This window comes from Leucoraja erinacea, chromosome 14 (genome assembly GCF_028641065.1).
Source record: "Leucoraja erinacea ecotype New England chromosome 14, Leri_hhj_1, whole genome shotgun sequence".
Classification (NCBI taxonomy): Eukaryota; Metazoa; Chordata; class Chondrichthyes; order Rajiformes; family Rajidae; genus Leucoraja; species Leucoraja erinaceus.
This window is the reverse complement of record NC_073390.1, coordinates 17,080,581-17,104,408: the sequence shown is the minus strand read 5'-3', so window position 1 is coordinate 17,104,408 and position 23,828 is coordinate 17,080,581. Positions and strand designations below refer to the sequence as shown.

General features: G+C 43.7%; 1 protein-coding gene across 1 annotated transcript in view; it reads left to right on the top strand.

Moving 5' to 3' along the window:
- The window catches only part of LOC129703323 (phospholipid scramblase 1-like), a 47,002-nt gene that overhangs the window by 5,872 nt on the left and 17,302 nt on the right, over positions 1–23,828 (top strand). Inside the window, exons 2-4 of the mRNA XM_055645687.1 lie at positions 15,732–15,775; positions 18,481–18,746; positions 22,220–22,262. Of these exons, the coding sequence (XP_055501662.1) occupies positions 15,763–15,775; positions 18,481–18,746; positions 22,220–22,262 (322 nt within the window). The 5' untranslated portion in view covers positions 15,732–15,762. The remainder of the gene's footprint in view (positions 1–15,731; positions 15,776–18,480; positions 18,747–22,219; positions 22,263–23,828) is intronic.

Below are 23,828 nucleotides of genomic sequence, written 5' to 3'. Positions count from 1 at the left end.
GTGGCAATGGTCTTCTTAAAGCAGATGGGGACTTCAGAATGGAGTAGTGAGGGGTTAAAGCTGTCTGTGAATACCTCTGCCAGCTGACTGTGCAGGTCCCGAAGACACGGATAGGGACTCCATCCAGGCTAGTTGCTTTCCATGGTTGCACCCTCAGAAAGGTTGATTTTACTTCTGCCACAGTAGCGTTGGTACAGGTGCACCCGAGCATGCCAGGGTGAGTAACATTCCTCCACCGACCTTCTGTTCAAAGTGGGTATAGAATGGGATGGGACCGTTATTGCACAATAGGGGAAATTTACTGGGGCCATTTAACTTAAAACCTGCATGAGAACATGTAAACTCCATGTAGACAGCACCTAAGGTCAGAATCAAGCCCAGGTCTTTTGCGCAGTGAGGCAGCCACTTCACAAGCTACACCACAGTGTGGCCCAATTTGATGTTGAGGGAAAATATATGGTTGTTTTCTCCAGATAGAACTAGGCAATATTATCACTAAGTAATAAATCAGTCAGTTAGGATCACGATTGATTATTTCTTTACATAGGGCTGTGAATACCTAGTCCAAAGAACTAGTATTGCTTAGATGTTGAGTGTATTTAGCACTGAGATCAATAGACGTTGGGATACTAAGGATATATAGGCAGAATGGCAAGGTGGACTCAAGTGCAAGGTCACTGGTTTACAAAAAAGACACAAAGTGCTGGAGTAACTTAATGGGTCAGGCCGTATCTCTGAAGATGGCGCTTTGGGTCGGGACCCTTCTTTTGATTGATTGTGGTGGGGGAGGGGGGGGGGTTGAGGGGGGAAGAATGGTGGAAGAGAAGAGGGTCAGGTCAAAGCCTGGCAAATAATAAGTGAGGGAGTTTTTGATAGGCGGATAGTCGGACAAAGGCCAGAGATGGGAGGCGGGAGACAAAAGGATTGACCAATTGCGAATTGTGAAGGTAGAGGAAGGAGTGCAGGTGGAAGAGTAGGGGTAGGGGAGAAATAGGTATTAGACCAGGTGGGAAACATGGGGGAGAGGTGGTGAAGAAAGAAAGGGGAGGGGGGGGGGGGGGGGGGGGGGAGAAGGGGGGGAGGGGTGGTTTTGTAGTTGCCTAAAATTGGAGAATCCAATGTTCATACCATCTGGTTGCAAGCTACCCAAGCAGAACATGGGATGCTGCTCCTGCAGTGTGAGTGTGGCTTCACTCTTACAATTTAAGAGGCCTGGGACAGAAAGGACAGTGTGTGAATGGGAAGAGGAGTTAAAATGGTTGAAGGCGATACCATGCTGACTAAAGAAAGAGTATATCTTGGATACTGGCAAGCCTCATCTTGTCTTGTTTATTATTATTGCCACCTGGTAAAATGAAAAATCGTGTTTACTACCCAACTAGATAAATCATACCATACATGAATACATCAGGTAGTGCAATAGAGAAAATAAACAGATTTTATTGTAAACAGAGATCCATCTAATGTTGGAGCAAACACGAAAAGCCGCATGCCTTATCGCTGAAGGTTTCTGACCCGAAACATTGCCCGTCCATTCACTCCAGCAATGCTGCTTGACTCGTTGAGTTCCAGCAGTTTCACTCAAGATTTCAACATCTGCAATTTCGGAGTTAGATGGACACAAAAATCTAGAGTAACTCAGCGGGTCAGACAACATCTCCAGAGAAAAGGAACAGATCCTTCTTCAGACTGAGAGAGGGAAGAGGAAACTAGAGATATGAAAAGGTTCAGAACAAATCAGACCCGACACCAATGACCAAGGAAAAGTGGTGCCCACAACAATCCATAGTTTGCTTTGGAACATGTGATAAAGAAGGGCTATATGGATGCGATTACTTCATCACCTTTTCTTTTTATGCAGAGATGCTGCCTGACCCTCTCAGTTACTCCAGTATTTTGTGTCTATCTTCGGTGTAAACCAGCATCTGCAGTTCCTTCCTGCACATAGTTTATCCCTAGGTACACAAAAATGCAGGAGAAACTCAGCAGGTGCAGCAGCATCTATGGAGCGAAGGAAATAGGTAACGTTTTGGGGTGAAACCCTTCTTCAGACTGACAGGGGGTGGCGGGGAGAAGGAAGGAAAAAGGAGGAGGAGGAGCCCGAGGACTGAGGAAGGGGAGGAGACAGCAAGGGCTAACAAAATTGGGAGAATTAAGTGTTCATGCCCGCAGGATGCAGACTCCCCAAGCGGAATATGAGGTGCTGTTCCTCCAATTTCCGGTGTTGCTCACTCTGGCAATGGAGGAGACCCAGGACAGAGAGGTTGGATTGGGAATGGGAAGGGGAGTTGAAGTGTTGAGCCAGGTAGGTTCTTGCAGACCGAGCGGAGATGTTCGGCGAAACGATTGCCCAACCTCCGCTTAGTCTCACCGATGTAGATCAGCTGACATCTAGAGCAGCGGATGCAGTAGATGAGGTTGAAGGAGATACAGGTGAACCTCTGTTGTACCTGGAACGACTGCTTGGGTCCTTGAATGGAGTCGAGGGGGAGGTAAAGGGACAAGTGTGCATTTCTTGCGGTTGCAATGGAAAGTGCCCGGGGAGGGGGTGGTACGGGAGGGAAGGGAAGAATTGACAAGGGAGTTGCGGAGGGAGCGATCTTTGCGGAAGCAGACAAGGGGGGTGATGGGAAGATGTGGCGAGCGGTGGGGTCATGTTGGAGGTGGCGAAAATGACGGAGGATTATTTGTTGTATGTGACAGCTGGTGGGGTGAAAGGTGAGGACTAGGGGGACTCTGCCCTTGTTGCGAGTGCGGGGATGAGGAGAGAGAGCAGTGTTGCGGGGTATGGAAGAGACCCTGGTGCGAGCCTCATCTATGGTGGAGGAGGGGAATCCCCGTTCCCTGAAGAATGAGGACATTTCAGACGCCCTGGTGTGGAACGCCTCATCCTGGGAGCAGATGCGGCGTAGGCGGAGGAATTGGGAGTAGGGGATGGAGTCCTTGCAGGAAGCAGGGTGGGAAGAAGTGTAGTCCAGATAGCCATGGGAGTCAGTGGGTTTATAGTGGATGTCGGTCAGAAGTCTATCACCTGCGATGGAGATAGTGAGGTCAAGGAATGGTAGGGAAGTGTCGGAAATTGTCCAGGTGTATTTGAGTGCTGGATGGAAGTTGGTGGTGAAGTGAATGAAGTCAGTCAGTTGTGTGTGGGTGTAGGAGGTGGCCCCAAAGCAGTCGTTGATGTAACGGAGGTAGAGGTCAGGGATGGGGCCCTGGTACGTATTGAACAAGGATTGTTCGAAGTACCCGACAAAGAGGCAGGCGTAGCTGGGGCCTATGTGTGTGCCCGTAGCTACGCCTTGTATTTGCATAGTTTATCCCCTGTTTATTTGTTCTTATAACCATATAACAATTACAGCACGGAAACAGGCCATCTCGGCCCTACAAGTCCGTGCCAAACAACTTTTTTCCCTTAGTCCCACCTGCCTGCACTCATACCATAACCCTCCATTCCCTTCGCATCCATATGCCTATCCAATTTATTTTTAAATGATACCAACGAACCTGTCTCCACCACTTCCACGGGAAGCTCATTCCACACCGCTACCACTCTCTGAGTAAAGAAGTCCCCCCTCATGTTACCCCTAAACTTCTGTCCCTTAATTCTCATGTTCTTCAGCAGTTTTAGATGTTCACAGAAATAACACCATTTGGCTGCAGCAAAAGTTGGATCATTCTCTTAATCAGACCCTTCTGTAGCAGTCCTGATTGTTTAACTTATTTACTCAATAAAGTGATTAAATGGCAGTTAATGTCACAAAAATAAATGAATACCACAAAGTGAGAAGAAAGTCAATTTGTTTATTCATTTCACAATACTACAGGATTAAAAAACATGTGGAAAATTTACTCTTTATCGCTGTCCGTATCATACTGTGATCGCCCTTTTTATTGCATCAATAGGTTTTGTCATATGACTCACTGAATATTTATGGTGCTTTTGCTTTTAAGAGCAGCCCACTTTGTTGCAATATATTGCAAAGGAATACCTGATTACAAGCAAATCGAGCAGGTATTGCAAGGGGTTTATAATAGACACAAACATATCTACACTAGAATATGTGAATCCAAAGATATCCACACCTCCAGAGAGAGACAAAAAATGCTGGAGTAACTCAGCGGATCAAGCAGCATATCTGGCGAAAAGGAACAGGTAATATTTCGGGTTGAGACCCTTCTTCAGACTGAAAGTCAGGGGAGAGGGAAACTGGAGGTATGAGGAGGTACAAAGAACAAAAGAATGAAAACCAAGAAAAGAACAACCAATGCTACAAAGATGATCACAATGGTCCACAATGATTGGCTGTGGAAGAGGTGATAACAGGGGGTACAAACAGTGAAACTAAGCAGGACGACAGTGAAACTAGTAGGACGACTAGGGTGGGGGAGGGACAGAGAGAGAGGGAATGCAAGGGTTATTTAAATTGAGAGAAATCAATATCATACTGCTGGGTTAGAAGCTGCCCAAGTTTACACCTCTAGCAGTTTAGGAATAAATGCCTAGAAATTGGCTTGTTTTGCTGTCATTTTTCATATGCAAACTGCACTGCAATTACGTTCACCTTATGTAAAGCACCTCAGCAATTGTTTCTGTGTGAAATTGAACTGGACACTCCCATGTATTATGCATATTACTGTGCAGCAGATGTACACAATATCCCAGTACTATTCATACAACAGCCATTTTAATCTTACCGGAATTAATCGGCATTAAGTTAGGGTGCAACATACAAATTTCTTAGGTTACAGTGCAACCAGAAACACATTGAGTGAAATCCTGTTGCTTTTACCACTCTTTAAGATGTTCTACTGACTTTGGGAGAATGATCCAGAGGACATAGGTTTAAGGTGAAGGGGAAAAGATTTAATAGGAATCTGAGGGTGGTGGATGTATGGAACAAGCTGCCAGAGGAGGTAGTTGAGGCAAGCAATATTCTAACATTTAAGAAGCAGTTAGACAGGTACATGGATAGGATAGGTTTGGAGGGATATGGACCAAAGGCTGGCAGATGGGACTAGTGTAGCTGGGACATGTTGGCCGGTGAGGGCAAGTTGGGCCGAAGGGCGTGTTTCCACACTGTGTATCACTCTATGACTCAATTATTTGATGTGGCATTTCAGAACTTAATGCAGACTGCTTATGCTCCTTCTAAAACTAACAGCTATGAGCTCCCTTGTAAGATTTAACTGTTGACAAACTCTTTCCGTGAGTGCATCTTTGGCGAAACCTCCATTATTGAAGGCTTTGGTCAAACACCAACTGGACCAGTATGTTGTAATAGAAACTCAGTGATGGGAATTAATGATGTGGCCATCAGCGAAGAGCTGGCAATGTACGAACAACCTGGGCTAAGTGACACCTTGCAGGTTACAGGTTGGTGTGTTAATTGGCCATTGTAAATTGGTTACAATGCATGGATGAGTGGTAGGATCTAGTGAGGGAATTAAGGGAAATGTGGAGAGAATTACATAGGACTAGTGTAGGGTTAGTGTAAATTGTTGGCACAAAATTGGATAGAACCCTTCTTCAAGCCTTTGCGATTTCCCTATCTATTTACCCCTGTGTGCTATTTACTTCTCATCCCTGATTCCACAAACATTCATTTCCAATCTTCTTCCCCTTTTGGTTCCATCCACCTACTGCCCGCTTGCCACAAACATTCTCTTTCTCTGGTCATCTCGATGAGTCTGTAGAGACAGTGAAGGATTGAACCACAGAAGAAAAGTAGAAAAAGGGCATTGCCTGGAGGTATTGTGTATGAAGGAAGTGCAAATGCAGGTTTACACCAAAGATAGACACAAAATGCTGGAGTATCTCACCGGGTCAGGCAGGATCTTTTTAGAAAAGGAATAGGTGATGTTTAGGTATGTCTGAAGAAGGGTCCCGACCCAAAACATCATCCATCTCCAGAGATGCTGCCTGACCCGCTGAGTTATTCTAGCATTTTGTGTCTATCTTCACCTGTAGGTATTGAAAACGTTAAAAACATTTTTTCTTAATCAGATCTTTCAATATGTATGTATTGATTTGACGTATATGAGTATGTTCAAGTCAGTCTGTGGTTTTGTCAGAAGCAAGGAACTTCAGATGCTAGTTCACACAAAAGGATACCAATTGTATAGTGCATTGTTTCGGCACCCATGAGTCCAGTGAGAGAGGCTTACTTGGAGCCATTGAGTTGTAAAGTCAAACAGCATGGGAACAAGCCTTTTTTGGCCCCTCATCCATGCTGAGTAAGATACCCATACAGTATGTCAGTCTCATTTGCCTGCATTTAACCCATATCCATCTAAACCTTGCCTATCCATGTACCTGTCCAAATGTATTGTAAATATTGTATCTGCTCCAACTACTTCCTCGTTCCATGTACATGCTACCCTCCGAGTGATAAAATCATCCATCAGGTTCCTAGTAAATCTTTTCCTTCTCACCGCAACTTGGCACACATGACAATAATAAACCTAAACCTAAATCTAACTCGAAATTTAAAGATTCAATTTCTCTGCTTTCACTGAAATTCCAGAAAGAAAGTTTCAAAGACTCGCAACTCGCAACTAAAAAATGTCATTGAATCTCTGGCATTGCTATAAATTTCCCAGGCCTGGAGAGGTTGCTTTATGGAGAAAGGTTACACTTACTGAAGTATAGAAGAATGGGATGCAGTTTTTTGAAACATGTAAGATTTGTGGAGGGCTTGACATGCTGAGAGGACATTTCCCCACGTGGAAGAATCTGGGACTAGAGGGGGTCTCAGAATAAGTACTTTCCATTTAGGACTGAGATGAGGAAGATCTTAAACACAAAGTGCCCAGAGTAACTCAGTGATTCAGGCAGCATCTCTGGAGAGAAGGAATTGATGATGTTTTTGGTCGAGAACCTACTTCAGTCTGTTACTCCAGTATTTTGTGTCTATCTTCGGTGTAAGCCTACATCTGCAGGCCCTTCCTGCACACAAAGAAGATCTTCCCTCCAAAGGTTGGAGTTCTTTGCCTTACACTTCTTTGCCTTACAAGACTGTGGAGCCGAATCTTTAAAGTTATTCAAAATTGAATGACTTTTTAAAGTTATTCAAAACTGAGTTCAAAAGTATTCTTTAGCATTTATCATGATGTATGTACTTCATACGTATGTATATCATGATGTATGCACACCTAAGATCTTTTGTTGTTTGTGATATATGTAGGCAGGCTAATTAGTAAGCTTGTAGATAACACAAAACAATTGATAGATCTATGGACACTGAGGAAGATTGCCAAAGGATTTAGCAGGATTTACCTGCTGGAAATTTGTGCAGAGGAATTGCAGGTAGAGTTTTTACGAGACGTGAGGTGGTGCATTTTGCGAGGTCAAATGTAAGAGAAAATAAACGGTAAATGGATGGATACGGCATTGATGTACTGAAGGATGTACTGATGTACTGAAGGAACTCCAAGTATACGTCCATAGGTCACTGAAATTGGCAATACAAGTCGATAGGTGGTAAAGAGGGCACATGGCATGCTTGCCTTCATCAGTCAATACAAAAGTTGGAAAGTCATGTTGTAGCTGTATTCAACTTCGGTTAGGCAACATTTGGAGCATTGTGGGCAGTTCTAGTTGTTAGATTACAGGAAGGGGAGGGCTTTGAAGAAGACGCAGAAATGTTTCAACAGGATGTTGGCTGAATTAGTGTAAATATGCTCTAAGAAGATGTTGGCCAAATTTGGATTGTTTTCTCTGGATCGTTGGAGGCTGAAGGATGACCTTACCAAGGTTTACATTATTGGTGGCTTAGATGTGGTAGTCAGTCTTGTCCCAGGGTGGAAATGTCAAATACAAGAAGGCATATGTTTAAAGTAAAAGGGGATGTTGAAAGGAGATTGCAAGGCAAGTTTTTTACTCCGAGATTGCCCGATGCCTTGAACATATTGCTAGGGAAGAGGTGGAAGCAGAAACAACATTGAAGAGACATTTAGACAGGCATATGAATAGGCAGAGAATAGAGGGATATAGAAAATGTGCGGCAGATAAGATCAATTAGGATTTGCATCAACAGTCAGCAAAGACAGTGTAGGCCGAAATGCCTGTTCTTATTCTATGTTAACACGTCAGGCAGCAGTGACAGAGAGGGGAGCAGAATGTTTCAATTACGTTTCATCAAAATCATATGAATATTGTTTAATTTGATCTACCAAGCTATGTTCAAGGTATTTCTGTTTTATTCCGAAATAATCCGGCATAATCACCCTAAAGCTTGAATGTGTGCCTTCTACGTACAACATCCTTAATGAATGAAACATAAGATCAGGTTACATGAACACAATGGATGAACTCGGCAGGTCAATTCTCATTCAAACTAAAACATCATCTGTCCATTTCCCTCCACAAATGCTGCCTGACGTGCAGAGTTCATCCTGCTGGTTATATTGTTACTCAAGGTTCCAGCATCTGCAGTCTGTTGTGTCTCCCAACGTATAAGATTATTTTGTTTAGCCACACCACAACATGAGAGTGAAAGGAAGCAGCGGCAATCTGCAGATAGGCAAATGCCACCGGGAACACAGATACTGCGACGTTAACAACAAATTTTGCATTGAGATTTCTAATGAAATGCTTAGTCATAGCATAAATAAATTAATTATTTTAGTTTCAATTAGTCCACTGCTAAGCATTTTGTCCTTTGTAGATCATTTTTCAAAACAAGAGAATGTTTTGAGTATTTTAAAAAAGGAATGACTGCAACCATCTAATGTTAGCTCAAAGGAAGGTACAGAACAAAAGTTGGCCATTCAGTCTGAAGAAGAGTCTCAACCCGAAAAGTCACCCATTCCTTCTCTCCAGAGATACTGCCTGTCCCGCTGAGTTACTCCAGCTTTTTTGTGTCTATCTTCAGCTTAATCATGCTGGATGTGACAAGGCTAATAGGTTAGCCCCACTTCCCCCTGTTCTTATTCCATACACTTGCGAATATATCCTTAATTTTTTTTTAACCTCTTACCACGACCGAGATGCGATTTTTTTTTCCATATCATATCTCTGTCCGTACTGTGTCCTAACATCGAGTAGTTGCCAGCCTGGAGGCCGACTTCGGGAGCTCTAACCGCGGGAACCTGCGGACTTTAACATCGCGGGGCTCGCGGTCCCTGGTTAAAGACCGACTTCGGGAGCTTCAAGCCGCAGGAGCTTCGATCGCCCCATCGCGGGAACTTCAATCACCCCAACGGAGGGGCTTCGAACACCGGCTGCGGGAGCTTCAGTCGCCTCAACTGCGAATGGTTCAACTACCCTGACTGAGGAAGAAGATTGGACTTTATTGCATTCCATCACAGTGAGGAATGTGGGGAATACGCTGTGGTAGATGTTTAGGTTAACTTTTATGTAGTTGTGTGTCTTGTTGCTTTTTTTTAGTATAGCCGTATGGTAATTCAAATATCACTGTACCTTAATTGGTACACGTGACAATATAAATACCTTTATTTATTCAATTCTCTCTCGAAAATGATTGAATTTGCTTCAAACAGTGTAGCCTGAATCATAATACCCTGTTGCTTCTATTTGAAAGAAAATAGTAAGATTAAAGGAGAACTTACCAGTTTGAAGTTTGATCTTTATTTTATGAGGAGGAACGTTGAGGGAATACGTGAAGAACCCCGCTAGGACGCATGCGTGTCATTCTTCAAAGCAGCGGTGTGAAATCACAGATAACTGTAATGACTAAACATAGTAAGATTAGAGAAGAGATGCCAGTTCAGGATATGATCAAGGGTGGGAGCGGAGGGCACGTATTCCCTCAACGTTCCTCCTCATAAAATAAAGATCAAACTTCAAACTGGTAAGTTCTCGTTTAATCTTACTATTTTACTTCGGAGTCACGTGAGTGGGGGAACATTTGCATTTTTCAGCTTGAAATTGTGCAATATGGTGCATACTGTAGCGAGTCTTATAACTTACATTTGAATGCAATATATATGCTTTAAATTGGATTGGAGCGTTTTTGAAAGGGGGGAGGCTGTGCGATCACTGATCGCTGTCCTTGGGGGTACCCAGTGAGGGAGTGGAGCAACCGAGTGGGGAGAGGGTGTGGAAGTAGGGTAGGAACTTTTTGAAATTTGATGTATTAAAATCATGTTTTTGTGCACTGTAGAAGTATGATTTCAATGTTTTTTGTATGAAGTATTTTTAAGAGGTAACTTTTTAAGGGGTAACTTTATCCACACAAAGGGTAATGGGTGTATGGAACAAGCTGCCAGAGGAGGTAGTTGAGGCAGAGACCATCCCAACATTTAAGAAAAAGTTAGACTGATATATGGATGGGACAGGTTTGGAGGTATGGACCAAAAGCAGGTGGCGTAGCTGGGACATGTTGGCGGGTGTGGGCAAGTTGTGCCGAAGGGCCTGTTTTCACACTGTATCACTCTATGACTACATTATACCTCCACCATGCATGAATGCTTCAAAATCAAGAGATCGAGTTTTATTGCCATATACTCAAGCATAGAAACATAGAAAATAGGTGCAGGAATAGGCCATTCGGCCCTTCGAGCCAGCACTGCCATTCAATATGATCATGGATATTCATCTAAAATCAGTACCTCTTCCCTGTTTTTTCCCCATATCCCTTGATGTCGCTAGCCCCAAGAACTAAATGTAACTCTCTCTTGAAAACATCCAGTGCACTGCACTGCCTTCTGTGGCAGAGAATTCCACAGATTCACAACTCTGTACGTGAAGAAAGTTTGTTCTCATCTCAGTCATAACTGCCCCCCCCCCTTTATTCTTAAACTGTGACTCATGGTTCTGAACGTCCCCAACATCGTGAACATTTTTCCTGCAGTTACAGTAAGTGAAAATCTAGCAGGCAAGCAGGATGCTTTCACCAACCACCCCCATTTGAAGTCCACTATCTTCCACCGTTTCTACCCAGTGCTTGGTACTTACTTCCAGCAGCCACTGGTTGTCGACACAGAGACTCTCTCTCTCTCCCCCCTCTCTTCTGCTCTATCTCCTCTCAACCCCCCCTCTCTCTCTCTCCCCCCTCTATCTCTCCCCTCCCCCTCCCTCTCTTCCCCCTCCTCTCTCTCTCTCTCTCCCTCTCTCAAACTTACTTTCCAAATCACCCCCTCTCTCTCTCCCCCACTTCTCTGCCTCTCTCTCTCCCCCTCTCTGTGCCTCTCTCCCTCTCTTCTCCCTCTCTCCCTCTCTCTCTCCCCCTCTCTCTCTCCCCCCCCCTCTCCCCTCTATCTCCCTCTCTCTCCCCTCTCTCTCTCTCTCTCTCTCTCTCCCTCTCTCTCCATCTCCCTCTCTCTCTCTCTCCCCCTCTCCCTCTCCCTCTCTCTCCCCTCTTTCCCCTAACTCTCTCTTCCCTCTCTATTCCCCCCTCTCTTTCTTCTCTCTCTCCCCATCTTCTCTCTCCCCCCTCTCTCATCTCTCTCCCCCTCGCTTCCCCCCAACCTCTTTCTCCCTCCCTCTCTATCTCCCCCTCTCTCTCCCTCTCCGGGTCTCTCCCCTCTCTCTCTTCCCCCTCTCTCCCTCTCTCTCACCCTCTCTCTCTCTCTCCCCCCTCTCCTTCTCCTCCTCTCTCCCCAATTTCTCCCTCCTACCTCACTCTCCCCCTTGCCCGCTCTCCCCTCTCTTTCTCCTCTGTCTCTTTTTCTTTGCCCCCCTATCTCTTTCCCCGTCTCTCTCTTCCCCCTCTCCCCCCCTCTCTCTTTTACCACCCCTATCTCTTCCCCTTCTTGCTCCCATTCTCTCCTACCCTCCTCCCTCTCCACCCCCTCTCTCTCTTCCCTCTTTCTTTCCCTCTCACCCTTCTCTCACTTCCCCCCTCCCCCCACCTCACTCTTCCCCCTCTCTCTCCCCCCTCCCACTTCTATCTCTCCATTCACGCCCCCTCTGTCTCTCCCCTTTCTCTCCTCTCACCCCCCTCTCTATCCCCCCACTGTCTCCCTGTCTCCTTCCCCTCTCTCTCTCTCCACCTCCCTTTGAGAGTCTGTCCCTTTGGCACAGAGACTCTCGCGGCAGCGGCACAACGCTTCCGACGCCTCCGCGGCCCGGGACACTCGCACTGTCCAGAGCGCTCCATGGCCAGAGCTGCAGCGAGCGACACGCCGGCCCCGGCAAACACTCGTCCGTCCCGGCTCCCCGCATCTGTTCCGGCCGCTGGTTCTGCTCCCATCCCTCCCGCAGCCCCGGCTCTCCAACACCCGCGGACCATGCAGTTTATCCGAGTTTTGAAATTTTCATTGATCACAAAATTTCTCACCACTGAGCGTGAGAAATTTCTGATCAGCATGAGGGCGTGAGAGTTTGCTTGAGGGCGTGAGTCTCACGCTCAAAGCGTGAGAGTTGGCAGCCCTGATTATTTACCGTGGCCAATTAACTGGAAACCCGCACGTCAATGGGATGTGGGGGAAATCAGAGCAACCCGAGGAAACCTATGTGGTCATAGGGAGAACGTGCAAACTCGGGTATATGGGACTGTGAGGCAGCAGCTCTACCAGCTGAACCACTGTGCCATCCCATTTGATTTTAAGCAGAATTCATTTTGCCATGAATCTTGTGCTTTCTCACAAATCTTGGACTCCTCACCATGAAGAACGGCATATTATCGTGGTTAGAAACAGAGCAGCACAGTGGTGCAGCTGATAGTACTGCTGCCTCCTAACTTTTCCCTTAGTTAGGATGCATGGAGTTAGCATGTTTTGCCCAGACCTGTGTTGGTTTCGCCCACATGCTCTGGTTTTCTCCGACATCCCAAAGGTGTATTAGTTTGTACGTTAATTGTCCACCATAAATCACCCCGTGTATATCTCAGTAGTACGGGCGGGCTGCTGGCATCTGGCTTGCAGGTAAAATAAATGGAATTGTGGAATTGATGCAATTGTTCTGAGAACCAGCATAGCTTTCAACCGTTCAAAGGTTCAAAGGTCTGTTTATTGTCATGTGTACCAATTAAGGTACCGTGATATTCGATTTACCATACCGCCACACTAGAAAAAAAGCAACAAGATACACAACTACATAAAAGTTAACATATCCACCATTGGGGAGTCCCACATTTCTCACTGTGATGGATGGCAATAAAGTCTAAACTACTTCCTCTTTATTCTCCCGCGGTCGGGGCAGTCGAACCATTTGCAGTCGGGACGTTCCTCTCATGATTTTATACACCTCTGAAAGATCACCCCTCAGCCTTTTGCGCTCCAAGGAATAAGGTCCTAGGCTGTCCAAACTCTCCTTACAGCAGAAGTTATTTTATTAGAATATCATTAGTTGTTGTGTTTATGAATAAAGGATAATTTAGATTGGCTTTGATCATGTTTTCATCATGTTGCAAGGGGCCTATGGATCCTAATTTTTAGGGTTCATCTGAGCTAAATTTGTGGAAGTTGGGAATAGACGGTCCCTCCCTTTACCCCTGCCCCTGTGTTTCTGGTTCAACTCTGGGTACCCCCTGATCTTTGCAAATGCAGGATGCCCATAGTTAATTCCAGCTGAGATCTCACCATGACTTAGAAAAATTCAACATAACACTTATAGAAACATAGAAACATAGAAATTAGGTGCAGGAGTAGGCCATTCGGCCCTTCAAGCCTGCACCGCCATTCAATATGATCATGGCTGATCATCCAACTCAGTATCCCGTACCTGCCTTCTCTCCATACCCCCTGATCCCATATATAATTATATATAATTATATAAAAGAGTATATAATTATACTCTTTTATGCCATCCTGTAGATAGTATTATAATTACCTTCTTTAATTGTTCTTGCAACTTTGAAGGAATTTTGAATGCATAACTGCAGAATTATTTGTTCCTGCTAGTCATTTAAAATGGTGTAATTGTGTTTACATTGGCCCTGATTCCTTCCTCATTGCTAAATATTTCCTAAGATTATGCATGTGAGAAATGTTAATCTGATTTGCTGATGCTTTGCTATGTAAATATAATGCTACTACAAATCATACTTCCTCTTCTCTTACATGACAATGATTAAGGTTTATGTGAAATAATCATGATTTTCCTTATCACTCGCCTGCTTATCCTGCTGTAATACCAGTGTTTACCTGTCCGCTCCACAATCAGAGCTTCCTTCTTTTGAACATAGAACATAGAACAGTACAGCACAAGAGCAAACCCTTCAGCCCACAATGTCTGTGTCGAACATGATGCCAAGACCATCTCTTATCTACTTGTGCATAACCCTTATCCCTTTGTTCCCCGCATATCCATATACCTATTCAAAAGCCCCTCCTAAGTGCCAATTGTATATCTGCTTCTACCACCAACCCTAGCAGTATGTTCCAGGCACTTCCCACCCTCTGTGTAAAATAGATTGCCTCACACATACTGTTTAAACTTTGCCTCTCTCACCTTAAAGCTATGCCATCTGATATTTGATTTTTCCATCCTGGGAAAAAGATTCTGATTGTCTACCTTATCTGTGCCTCTCATAATTTGATATACTTCTATCAAATCTTCGCATAACCTCCGATGTTCCAGAGAAAACAATCAAAGTCTATCCAACCTCTCGCTGTAGTTAATACCCCTTAATCCAGGCAACATTCTGATAACCTCCTCTATACCCTTTCCAAAACCTCAACATCCTTCCTGTAAAGTGGCGATCGGAACTGCACCCAATATTCCAAATGTAGTCTAACCAAAACCCTATAAAGTTGGATTATGAAAGTCCTATAAAGCTACATCATTTTGGTGTTAATGTTTTCAAGCAGTTGTATGAGGTGGATTCTGATATGCCATCATTTATTTACCAGAACCAGTCCTCCGAGTGTGACTCAGAAACAATGAGGTCATAACATCTCACAGGTGGAGAGTGGTGTCCAGTTACGATACCTCGCCCACACTCCTTCCTGTGTCCTGTGTACCAGACCTTTTGGGAAACCACCTGGATAATCCAAATGTATGTTTTAATAGCAGTTTAATACCAACGGAATGAAGGTTGATTTCTCTCATTTCAATCCCCAGTATTCCCTCTCTCTCCCCTCCCCCACTCTTGTCGACCTATTAGTTCCACAATTTGCATTGTGCAACCCTTCATGATCATCCCTTCCCCAGCCAACAATGCGCCATAATAGGCTCCATCCTTGTTGACAGCCCTGCTTTCTTCTGACCGTTTCGTACCTCCAGTTGCTTCCCCACTACTTACAGTCTGTAGAAAGGTCCTCGCCCAAAATGTCACCAATCCCTTTTCTCCAGAAATGCTGCTGTTGAGTTACTCCAGCACTTTGTGTCTATCTTCAGTATAAACCAATATCAGCAGTTCCTTTCTACACATGTTTCAATACGTTTGTGGCTGAACAAGGTTCACTGTGTTACCTAAGCAGCAAGTGAGTGTTTTCACATTTCTTCTTGGGCAACTGCAACAATTCCGATTATGAAATGTGAAATGTTTTTTTTATGACTATGAAGGTGAAAGGACAAACTGGAATTTTCGCAATGAGTTAAAGACCTGTGAAATTCTACAAGGAAAGGTTAAATAAACTGTTCTAGTCTTGCCATTCAGTACAGTCACAGAAAACATTTATTCAGGTGACGAGTGTGCATTCTCCAGGGAACTGCTGGCTGGGAGCAATTTTGGAAAGTTATTAAGTCGGATTTGCAAAGGTGTGGTAAAACTCACATTGAGAATGACCAAAGGTTAATTCTTTATCAAAAAAATCTGTCTGAAAAGAAAAAAATGTAATTTAATTATTAGTAATCGCAGATCATTTGTGTTTCCTTTCTTCAGCTGATCACCCTTAAAGAAGGAAGCTTGAGAGATGGCCACACCAGGTAGGTAATATCTTGCATACAGATCTTGGCTGCATTTCTAGTTGGTTAAAGAAAAACAGAAATGTCCGAGTTAATTTATTTAGTAATGAAAACAAAGACATTTGCAGTGCACAGCAGCCTCTGGAAAAGGAAAAGGCAGGCTGCTGTTTCACTCATGGGCTTTTTGTTAAATAAATTCACTTATGTTCTGTCACTGACTGATTCTGTAACTTACTGATACAATTCTTGATACATGATGAAGTTATTGGGGTATAAATTCACCTTGGTCATGCATGAATCAACTTATTTATACCTTAATAGATATTCATTCCCATTGAAGTCAATGGAACAAAACTATATCGCAAGTATCGAATTCCGATACAAGGAACTGCAGGTGCTGCAATTTTCATCCTCAAGTCCCTTATTTTCCTTTTATCTCGATTTCCCCTACCCCTGTCTGCTTCCACCTATACCCTTCTCCCTGGATCTACATTTCGCTCCTTTATCCTTATCTGACACCCTTTTTGAACACATGCGCTTGGTCCACTTTTTCCTGCTGGATCTCCTAGTTGCTAATCATTTTATCTCCCTCTCCCATTTCCATGCTGACCTTTCTGTCCTGGGCTTCATCCATTGCTAGAGAGACCACGTGCAAAATGAAGGGACAGCACATCATATTCCGCTTGGATAGCTTACAACGTAATAATATGAACATTGAAGGGCATGTCCCACTTGGCGATTTTTCCAGCGACTGCCGGCATCATTGACTGACATTTCAGAAAAGAATTTGAACATTTCAAAATCCAGCGGCGACAAAAAAAATGTTGCGACACTTGTGGAGACACCAATACATTGTCACGCCGCATCAAGCCACAACTTTTTTGGTGACCTGATACATCAGTCAATGATGCTGACAGTTGCAGAAAAAACCATCAAGTGGGACAGGCCCTTGAGTTCTTCAATTTGAGGTAACACTGTCCTCCCTCCCCACCCTTTCCATGCAATAATGATAAACTCGACCACTGAGTTCCTCAAGCAGACTGTTTGTTGGTCCAGGTCGCAGCATCTGAAGTGTTTGCTGGAAGTTCAGACCCTGTTTATATAACTTTCATGGGTCAGCTGAGTGCTCACTGATTTTACAGCATGCAGAGGAGGTCTGCAGCAAAAGAGTAACAAAAGGGGTGGGTTTTTTGTACTAAATATTTGGATGATTATTATGAAATATTATACTTTATTTTACCCAAATATTCAATGTAGTGTAAAAGCATAAATTGACCCAAATCCATGCAGCACTATTAGATTGTTTAGTTTAGTTGTGTTTATTATTGTCAAATGTAGTCAAGTCAAGTCAAGTTTATTTGTCACATACACATACGAGATGTGCAGTGAAATGAAAGTTGCAATGCTCGCGGAACAACAAAACAACCAAACAAATTATAAACACAATCATAACACACATATTATTTTACATAATAAATAATAGAAGGAAAAACGTTCTGTACAGTTAGTCCCTGGTGAGAAAGGCGTTTACAGTCCGAATTGCCTCTGGGAAGAAACTCCTTCTCAACCTCTCCGTTCTCACTGCATGGCAACGGAGGCGTTTGCCTGACCGTAGCGGCTGGAACAGTCCGTTGCAGGGGTGGAAGAGGTCTCTCATGATTTTGTTTGCTCTGGAGTTGCACCTCCTGTTGTATAGTTCCTGCAGGGGGGTGAGTGAAGTTCCCATAGTGCGTTCGGCCGAACGCACTACTCTCTGCAGAGCCTTCTTGTCCTTGGCAGAGCAATTCCCGAACCAGATGGTAATGTTCCCGGACAAGATGCTTTCCACCGCCGCTGCGTAGAAGCACTGGAGGATCCTCGGAGACACTCTGAATTTCCTCAATTGCCTGAGGTGGTAAAGGTGCTGCCTTGCCTTACTCACCTGTGCTGAGGCGTGTGATGACCATGTCATATCCTCAGAGATGTGGACTCCCAGATATTTAAAACAGTTCACCCTATCCACAGGATCCCCATTTATACTCAATGGAGTGTACGTCCTCGGATGATGTGCCCTCCTAAAGTCCATGATCAGCTCCTTTGTTTTTTTGATGTTCAAGAGGATGCTGTTCTCCTGGCACCAGAGTGCTAGATCAGCCACCTCCTCCCGGTAAGCCCTCTCATCATTGTCTGAGATCAGGCCCACCGCCACAGTGTCATCAGCACCGAGGTACAATGAAAAGCTATTTGTTGCGTGCTATCCAGTCAGCGAAAAAGGCTATACACGATTACAATCAAGCTGTCCACAGTGTACAGATACAAGAAAAACGGCATAATGTTTCATGCAAGATAAAGTCTGATTAAAGATAGTTCGAAGGTCAACGAAGTAGATGGGAGGGTCAGGACTTCTCTGCAGCTGGTGGGAGGACGGTTCAGTCGACAGATAACAGCTGGGAAGAAACGTCTCTACATCTTACCTGATGGGAGAAGAGAAGACTGGTCCTTGATTGATCTTAAAGTCATCCTCAGCTCACATCTCTAAAGGATTAAATATTAATGCTTTAAATTATTTTTTATAAATTCCATGTTGCTTATTGTCAATTCACTGGAGCTTGTCTAAGGTTTGAATGACTTGGCATTCACCATTCGTAAAATATTTGATGATTTACTAAAGCTGTTTTTGATTTTGTTACATGAAATAATAATTGATTTGTAAAGGTGTTTGTTGTTTTTGAATGTTATGCTCTTAGGATCTGACTTTCAGCATGGAAATCCACCTGGGGCCTACCCTCCTGGGGCCTACCCTCCTGGGGCCTACCCTCCTGGAGCCCTCCCTCCTGGGGCCTACCCTACTGGAGCCCTCCCTCCTGGAGCCCTCTCTCCTGGAGCCCTCCCCCCTGCAGGCTATTATGCCCCTCAAGATCCTTCAGCAATCAAAGGAGAAATGGGCCTTCAGAAGATACCAATGCCTCTTGGCATCCCAAATTGCCCTCCAGGACTGGAGTATCTTACGCAGGTAAATTAATCAAAACAGACCATAAGAATTCTTATGCATGAACAAGCAGGGAAAGGCAAGCAAGGGCATGTGTGTGCCCCTCCTTTTAGAGACAGAGAGGGAAGAATGTATTGCTGGAAATGAGGAAATGGTAGAGAAATTCAATTTATCAGATCAGCACATGGAGGCAGGGGATATGAGCGAGATCCTAAATTAATAGTTTAGTTTTAATTTAGAGATACCACACGGAAACAGGCCCTTTGGCCCACCGAGTCCATGCCAACCAGCAATCCCCGTACACTAACACTATCCTACACACTAGGGACAATTTACAATTATAACAAACCAATTAACCTACAAACATGTACGTCTTTGGACTGTGGGAGGGAACCGGAGCACCCAGAGAAAACAAACGCAGGTCACGGGAAGAACGTATAAACGCCGTACAGATAGTACCCGTAATCAGGATTGAATATGGTCTATGACGCTGTAAGGCAGCCACTGTGCCGCCCTTATTTGTTTGCATCAAAGATACATACGTGGAGGCTGCAGGGTTCTGGAAGGGATGGGCTGATATTTCAGAGCATATCTGTGTCAGGATTTCCTGGATTCCAGGATTAGGGTTACCAATGGGAGATTATTGGGGCTTTAAGAGAGATTTTTGCAAACACATTAGCCATGGGTGAGGTGGCAGAAGACTTGGGAGGTTGTTGGAGAAGATTTTGAAAAACAGTATTTATCTGCAGTTGGAAAAACAGGAACTGATTAGGAGATATTAGAATGGTTTTGTGCAGGGAGATGATCGTATAAATCTCATTGAGCTTTGTGAAGAGGTACCAATGATGTTAAAAAGGACAGTGGTAGATGTTGGCTGAGGGGACTTTAGTAAGGCTTTTGACAAAGTCTCACAAGGTAGGTTGAGCCAGAAGGTTAAAACACAGAGGTGTGTTGGTGAACTGGATCCAAAATAGTCTGGGTAATAGCAGGCAGAGGATAGTGGAGGATGGGTGTTTTTTTTCTAGCTCAAAATCTATAACAGGTGGGGCTCTGCACAAAATGCTGGAATCTTTGTAATTTACAAAGTATAGAAATGACTTTGATGAGTATCTGAGGGGTATGTAACAAGTTTTCAGATAGCACAAAAACTAGTGGAGTTGTATATAACAAGGATGGTTGTTTAAATATACAGCGGGTGAAAGATCAGCTGGAAAGTTGTACAGAGCAATGGCAGATAGAATTTAACCCATACAAGTGAGAGGTAATGCACTTTGGAAGGGCAAATTCTGTCCAGACATATAGCGTAAATGTAACGACATTAGGAACAGTGATGTACGGAGATACCTTGGGGTGCAAATCCATTGCTCCCTGAATGCAGCAACACGGGTGGAGAATATAGTGGAAATGCATTTGGTATTCTTGCCTTCACAGGCTGAGACATTGAGCTAAGTGTTGGGGTGTCATGTTGCAAAGAGCGATAGATTTACATCCTAGAGTTTAAAAAATATATAGATAGTAGGTGTTGGTTAAGTAATAAGTTTGCTGATGATGCAATAATTGCTGGAGTTGTTGACACCAAAGAAGGTTGTATAAGGATACAGAGGGATATAAATCTGTCGGAAACTTGGACAAGCAGTGGCAGGTAGAATTTAATTCCAAAAAGTATGTGGTAATGCAGTTTGAGACATTAAATCTGAACAAGACATTTCCAGTAAATGGCAGATAGGACAACATTCCAGTGGCCCCAGGAATCTATAATGAATGATGTAATAGCAGAACATCGTGAAAAGAATGGAGACACGAAGAACTGCAGATTCTGGAATCATGTAGTAGAACACAAAGTGCTGAAGTTTCTCAACGGGTCAGAGAACATCTCTGGAGGACATGGATAGGCGACGATTAGGGTCATGACCTGGTTAACAGGATTGAGCAGAAACATGGATTTATGAAAAAAAATTATTAATCTTTCATTTGAGAATGCAACTAGTAGAAATAGATGAGAGGATGCATTTGGGAGTACTAAGGTATACACCTTCTATAGTTAGGTCCTTGAAAGTATGGAGGAACAGAGGGGCCTTGGTGTGCCACTCAAAGGATGGGAGTGAAGGCAGTTAACATGGCTAAGAAGGCATTTGGAATATTGGCCTTCATTTGGGACAGGCAGCATCTCTGTCTATCTTCGGTTTAAACCAGCTTCTGCAGTTCCTTCATACACATTGGTCTACATTTGTAGAGGCAGTCACCACACGAGCAGAGAGATAACGCTATGACTTTTCACAATATTGGTCAGACCTAAGTCGGAGTACTGTGTGCAGTTCTGTTCACCGCACAATAGGAAGGATATGAGAGCACTGGAGAGAGTGCAGAAGAGATTCACCAGGATGTTACCAAGGATAGAGTATCTTAGTTATTTGGCGAGGCTGGAGAATCTAGGACCAGTTTTGCTAAAGCAATAGATGTTAAGAAGAGATTTGATTGAGGTATATAAAATGTTGAGACATATAGATGGGGTCGACTGCAACAAATTTCACCTTTTAGCAGGTGAATAAATCTAGAGGACATAGATTTAGTAATTATGGGTTATAGATTTAAAGTGAACCTGAGGTGGACCTTTTTCACCCAGAGAGGGGTAAGTACCTGAAGACACTAGTGTAAGCAGTCACTGAGATTATTCATGAAGTATCTGGATGAGCACTTGAATCACCTGGGCTAGAAGGCCAAGTGCTGGAAGATTGGATTAATTCCGATGTTTGATCGCCGATGGCCTGGGTAAACAGTGCTTCATTCCAAAGATGTGGGTTAATTGCCATCCATAAATTGCCCCTAGTGGGTAGGATGCGAGACTGGGAAAACATCGAACAAGTGTACAGGTGACCGATGGTCAGTGTGAACTCAGTGGGCTGAAGGGCCTGTTTCCATGCTGTATCTCTGAGCTAAACTAAATTAGACTAATGGAAAAAGAGTAAAGACAGCAACTTGCTTGCCCATCTGAAAGAGACCATAAAAAAGTATTATTTTATGTTGTTGTTGATAGGATAAGGATTGTGCATTGAAATATCCTGCAAGAAAGTAGTTGTGGAAACTCAGTAAAAATGATATCAGCAGAACAAAGGCAAATGGTATTAGCATAGATAAGCATTTTGGTCGGCATGGATGAGTTGGCTCGAAGGGTCTGCTTCCTTGATATATAGTTTTATGAATCCATGAATCAAAACTGACATCCATCTGTTAAAGCTGTGCTGCTCCCAGACATTTTAACACACATGTAGCAGAGATATGAACTGTGTATATTGTATTAAGCTTTGTATGAGAGCAGCATTAATCAGAATTCTTTCCATATGGATGTTTAAAAATAATATACTCCCATCAAAATTATTTTGCACTGTATGTCAAAATAAAATGATGAGAAAGCCAAGTCACTCATCCTCATCTCTATAGCGCAGTTCACGTGACTCATTTGTTTAACTGAGATAATTCACACTATGTTTCTGTCATAGGTCGATCAGCTCCTGGTTCATCAGCAAGTGGAATTGTTGGAAGGTAGGTTGCTATCGGTATAATGCAGGGAGCAAAACTAACCTTGGACAATTGCGGTAAAGAACATCAAACAAATCAGCAGATTAAATGTGTAGGAAGGAACTGCAGATGCTGGTTTATACCGAAGATAGGCAGAACATGCTAGAGTAATTTAGCGGGTCAGGCAGCATTTCTGGAGCAAAGGAATAGATGATGTTTCAGGTCAGGACCCAGCTTCAGGACATTTTTGGTCGGAACACAACTTCAGCAAGAAGGGTCACGAACTGAAACGTCACCGATTCATTTTTCCAGAGATGCTGCCTGACTCGCTGAGTTACTCCAGCACATTGTGAATATCTTCAAATCAGCAGTGTATTACATTGTGCAAGATTTACTTTAAGTGTACTCTCTTCTCAATTTTTCTTTATCACAGATCAAGCTTCATTAATCTTTACTGATGGAACGACCAGCCTGTCTTAGGTCTTGTGTATTTTTATGAAGAAGAATTTGCAATAAATAGCAATCCTAGATGGATGGTTTTCTAGTTACGAGGATTACTCAGAGAGTTATAGAATGATGATGGCATAGATAGAAGGTAGACAAAAATGCTGGTCTGAAGAAGGGTCTCGAACCGAAACGTCGCCTATTTCTTTCGCTCCATAGATGCTGCTTCACCCGCTGAGTTTCTCCAGCAGTTTTGTCTACCTTCGATTTTTCCAGCATCCGCAGTTCTTTCTTAAACATGGCATAGATAGATGTCATTCGGCCCATCGAGTCTTTGCTGGGCACTTGTAAATGTATCAATATCACTCTGAAAGCTGCTGATGGATAAATGGAAGACGCTGATGGACGTCTGCTTTCCCCACACTCCCCCACCCTAGTTATCCTACTAGTTCCACTGTTCACATCCCTGCAGCCCTTTTCCTTATCACCTCTTCCTCAGCTAACAGTGAGCCATTATGGGCTCCACTCTTTCTTGATCATCTGTTGCCGGCCATGATTTGTTCTGCCCTTTGCCCTCTAGTCCACCCCCCTCCCCCCTCACTTTCAGCCTGAAGAAGCATTCGGACCCGTCGCCTGTTCTTTTTCTCCAGAGATGATGCCTGGCCCGCTGAGTTTTGTCCAGCACTTTGTGTCTATCTTCAGTATCAACCTGCATCTGCAGTTCCTTCAAACACAAATGAAGTATTTTATGAATCAAAAGAAAAGAGAGAGATAGAGAAACATTGTGATTGATGTGCCAATCGTCAAGACAGCAAACAGGTTCATCCCTGTTCAACACTAACAATGCCGTAATTTATGTAGCTATGTCATGCAATTTTTAGAGATACAGACCAAATGATATATAAGCCACATTTGTCATTGCAATGCAACGTTATTCCCCCTGCTCTTTCCCTACTGCACTGAAATATCTTAGCCTTCCAGTTCCATTTCAGTTTAATTTTAGAGATGCAGCATGGAAACAGGCCCTTTGGCCCACCCAGTCCACACCAACCAATGATCATCCATACACGAGCTCTATCCTGCACACTAAGGAAAATTTACAGAACCATTTAATCTACAAGCCTACACGTCTTGGGGAGTGGGAGG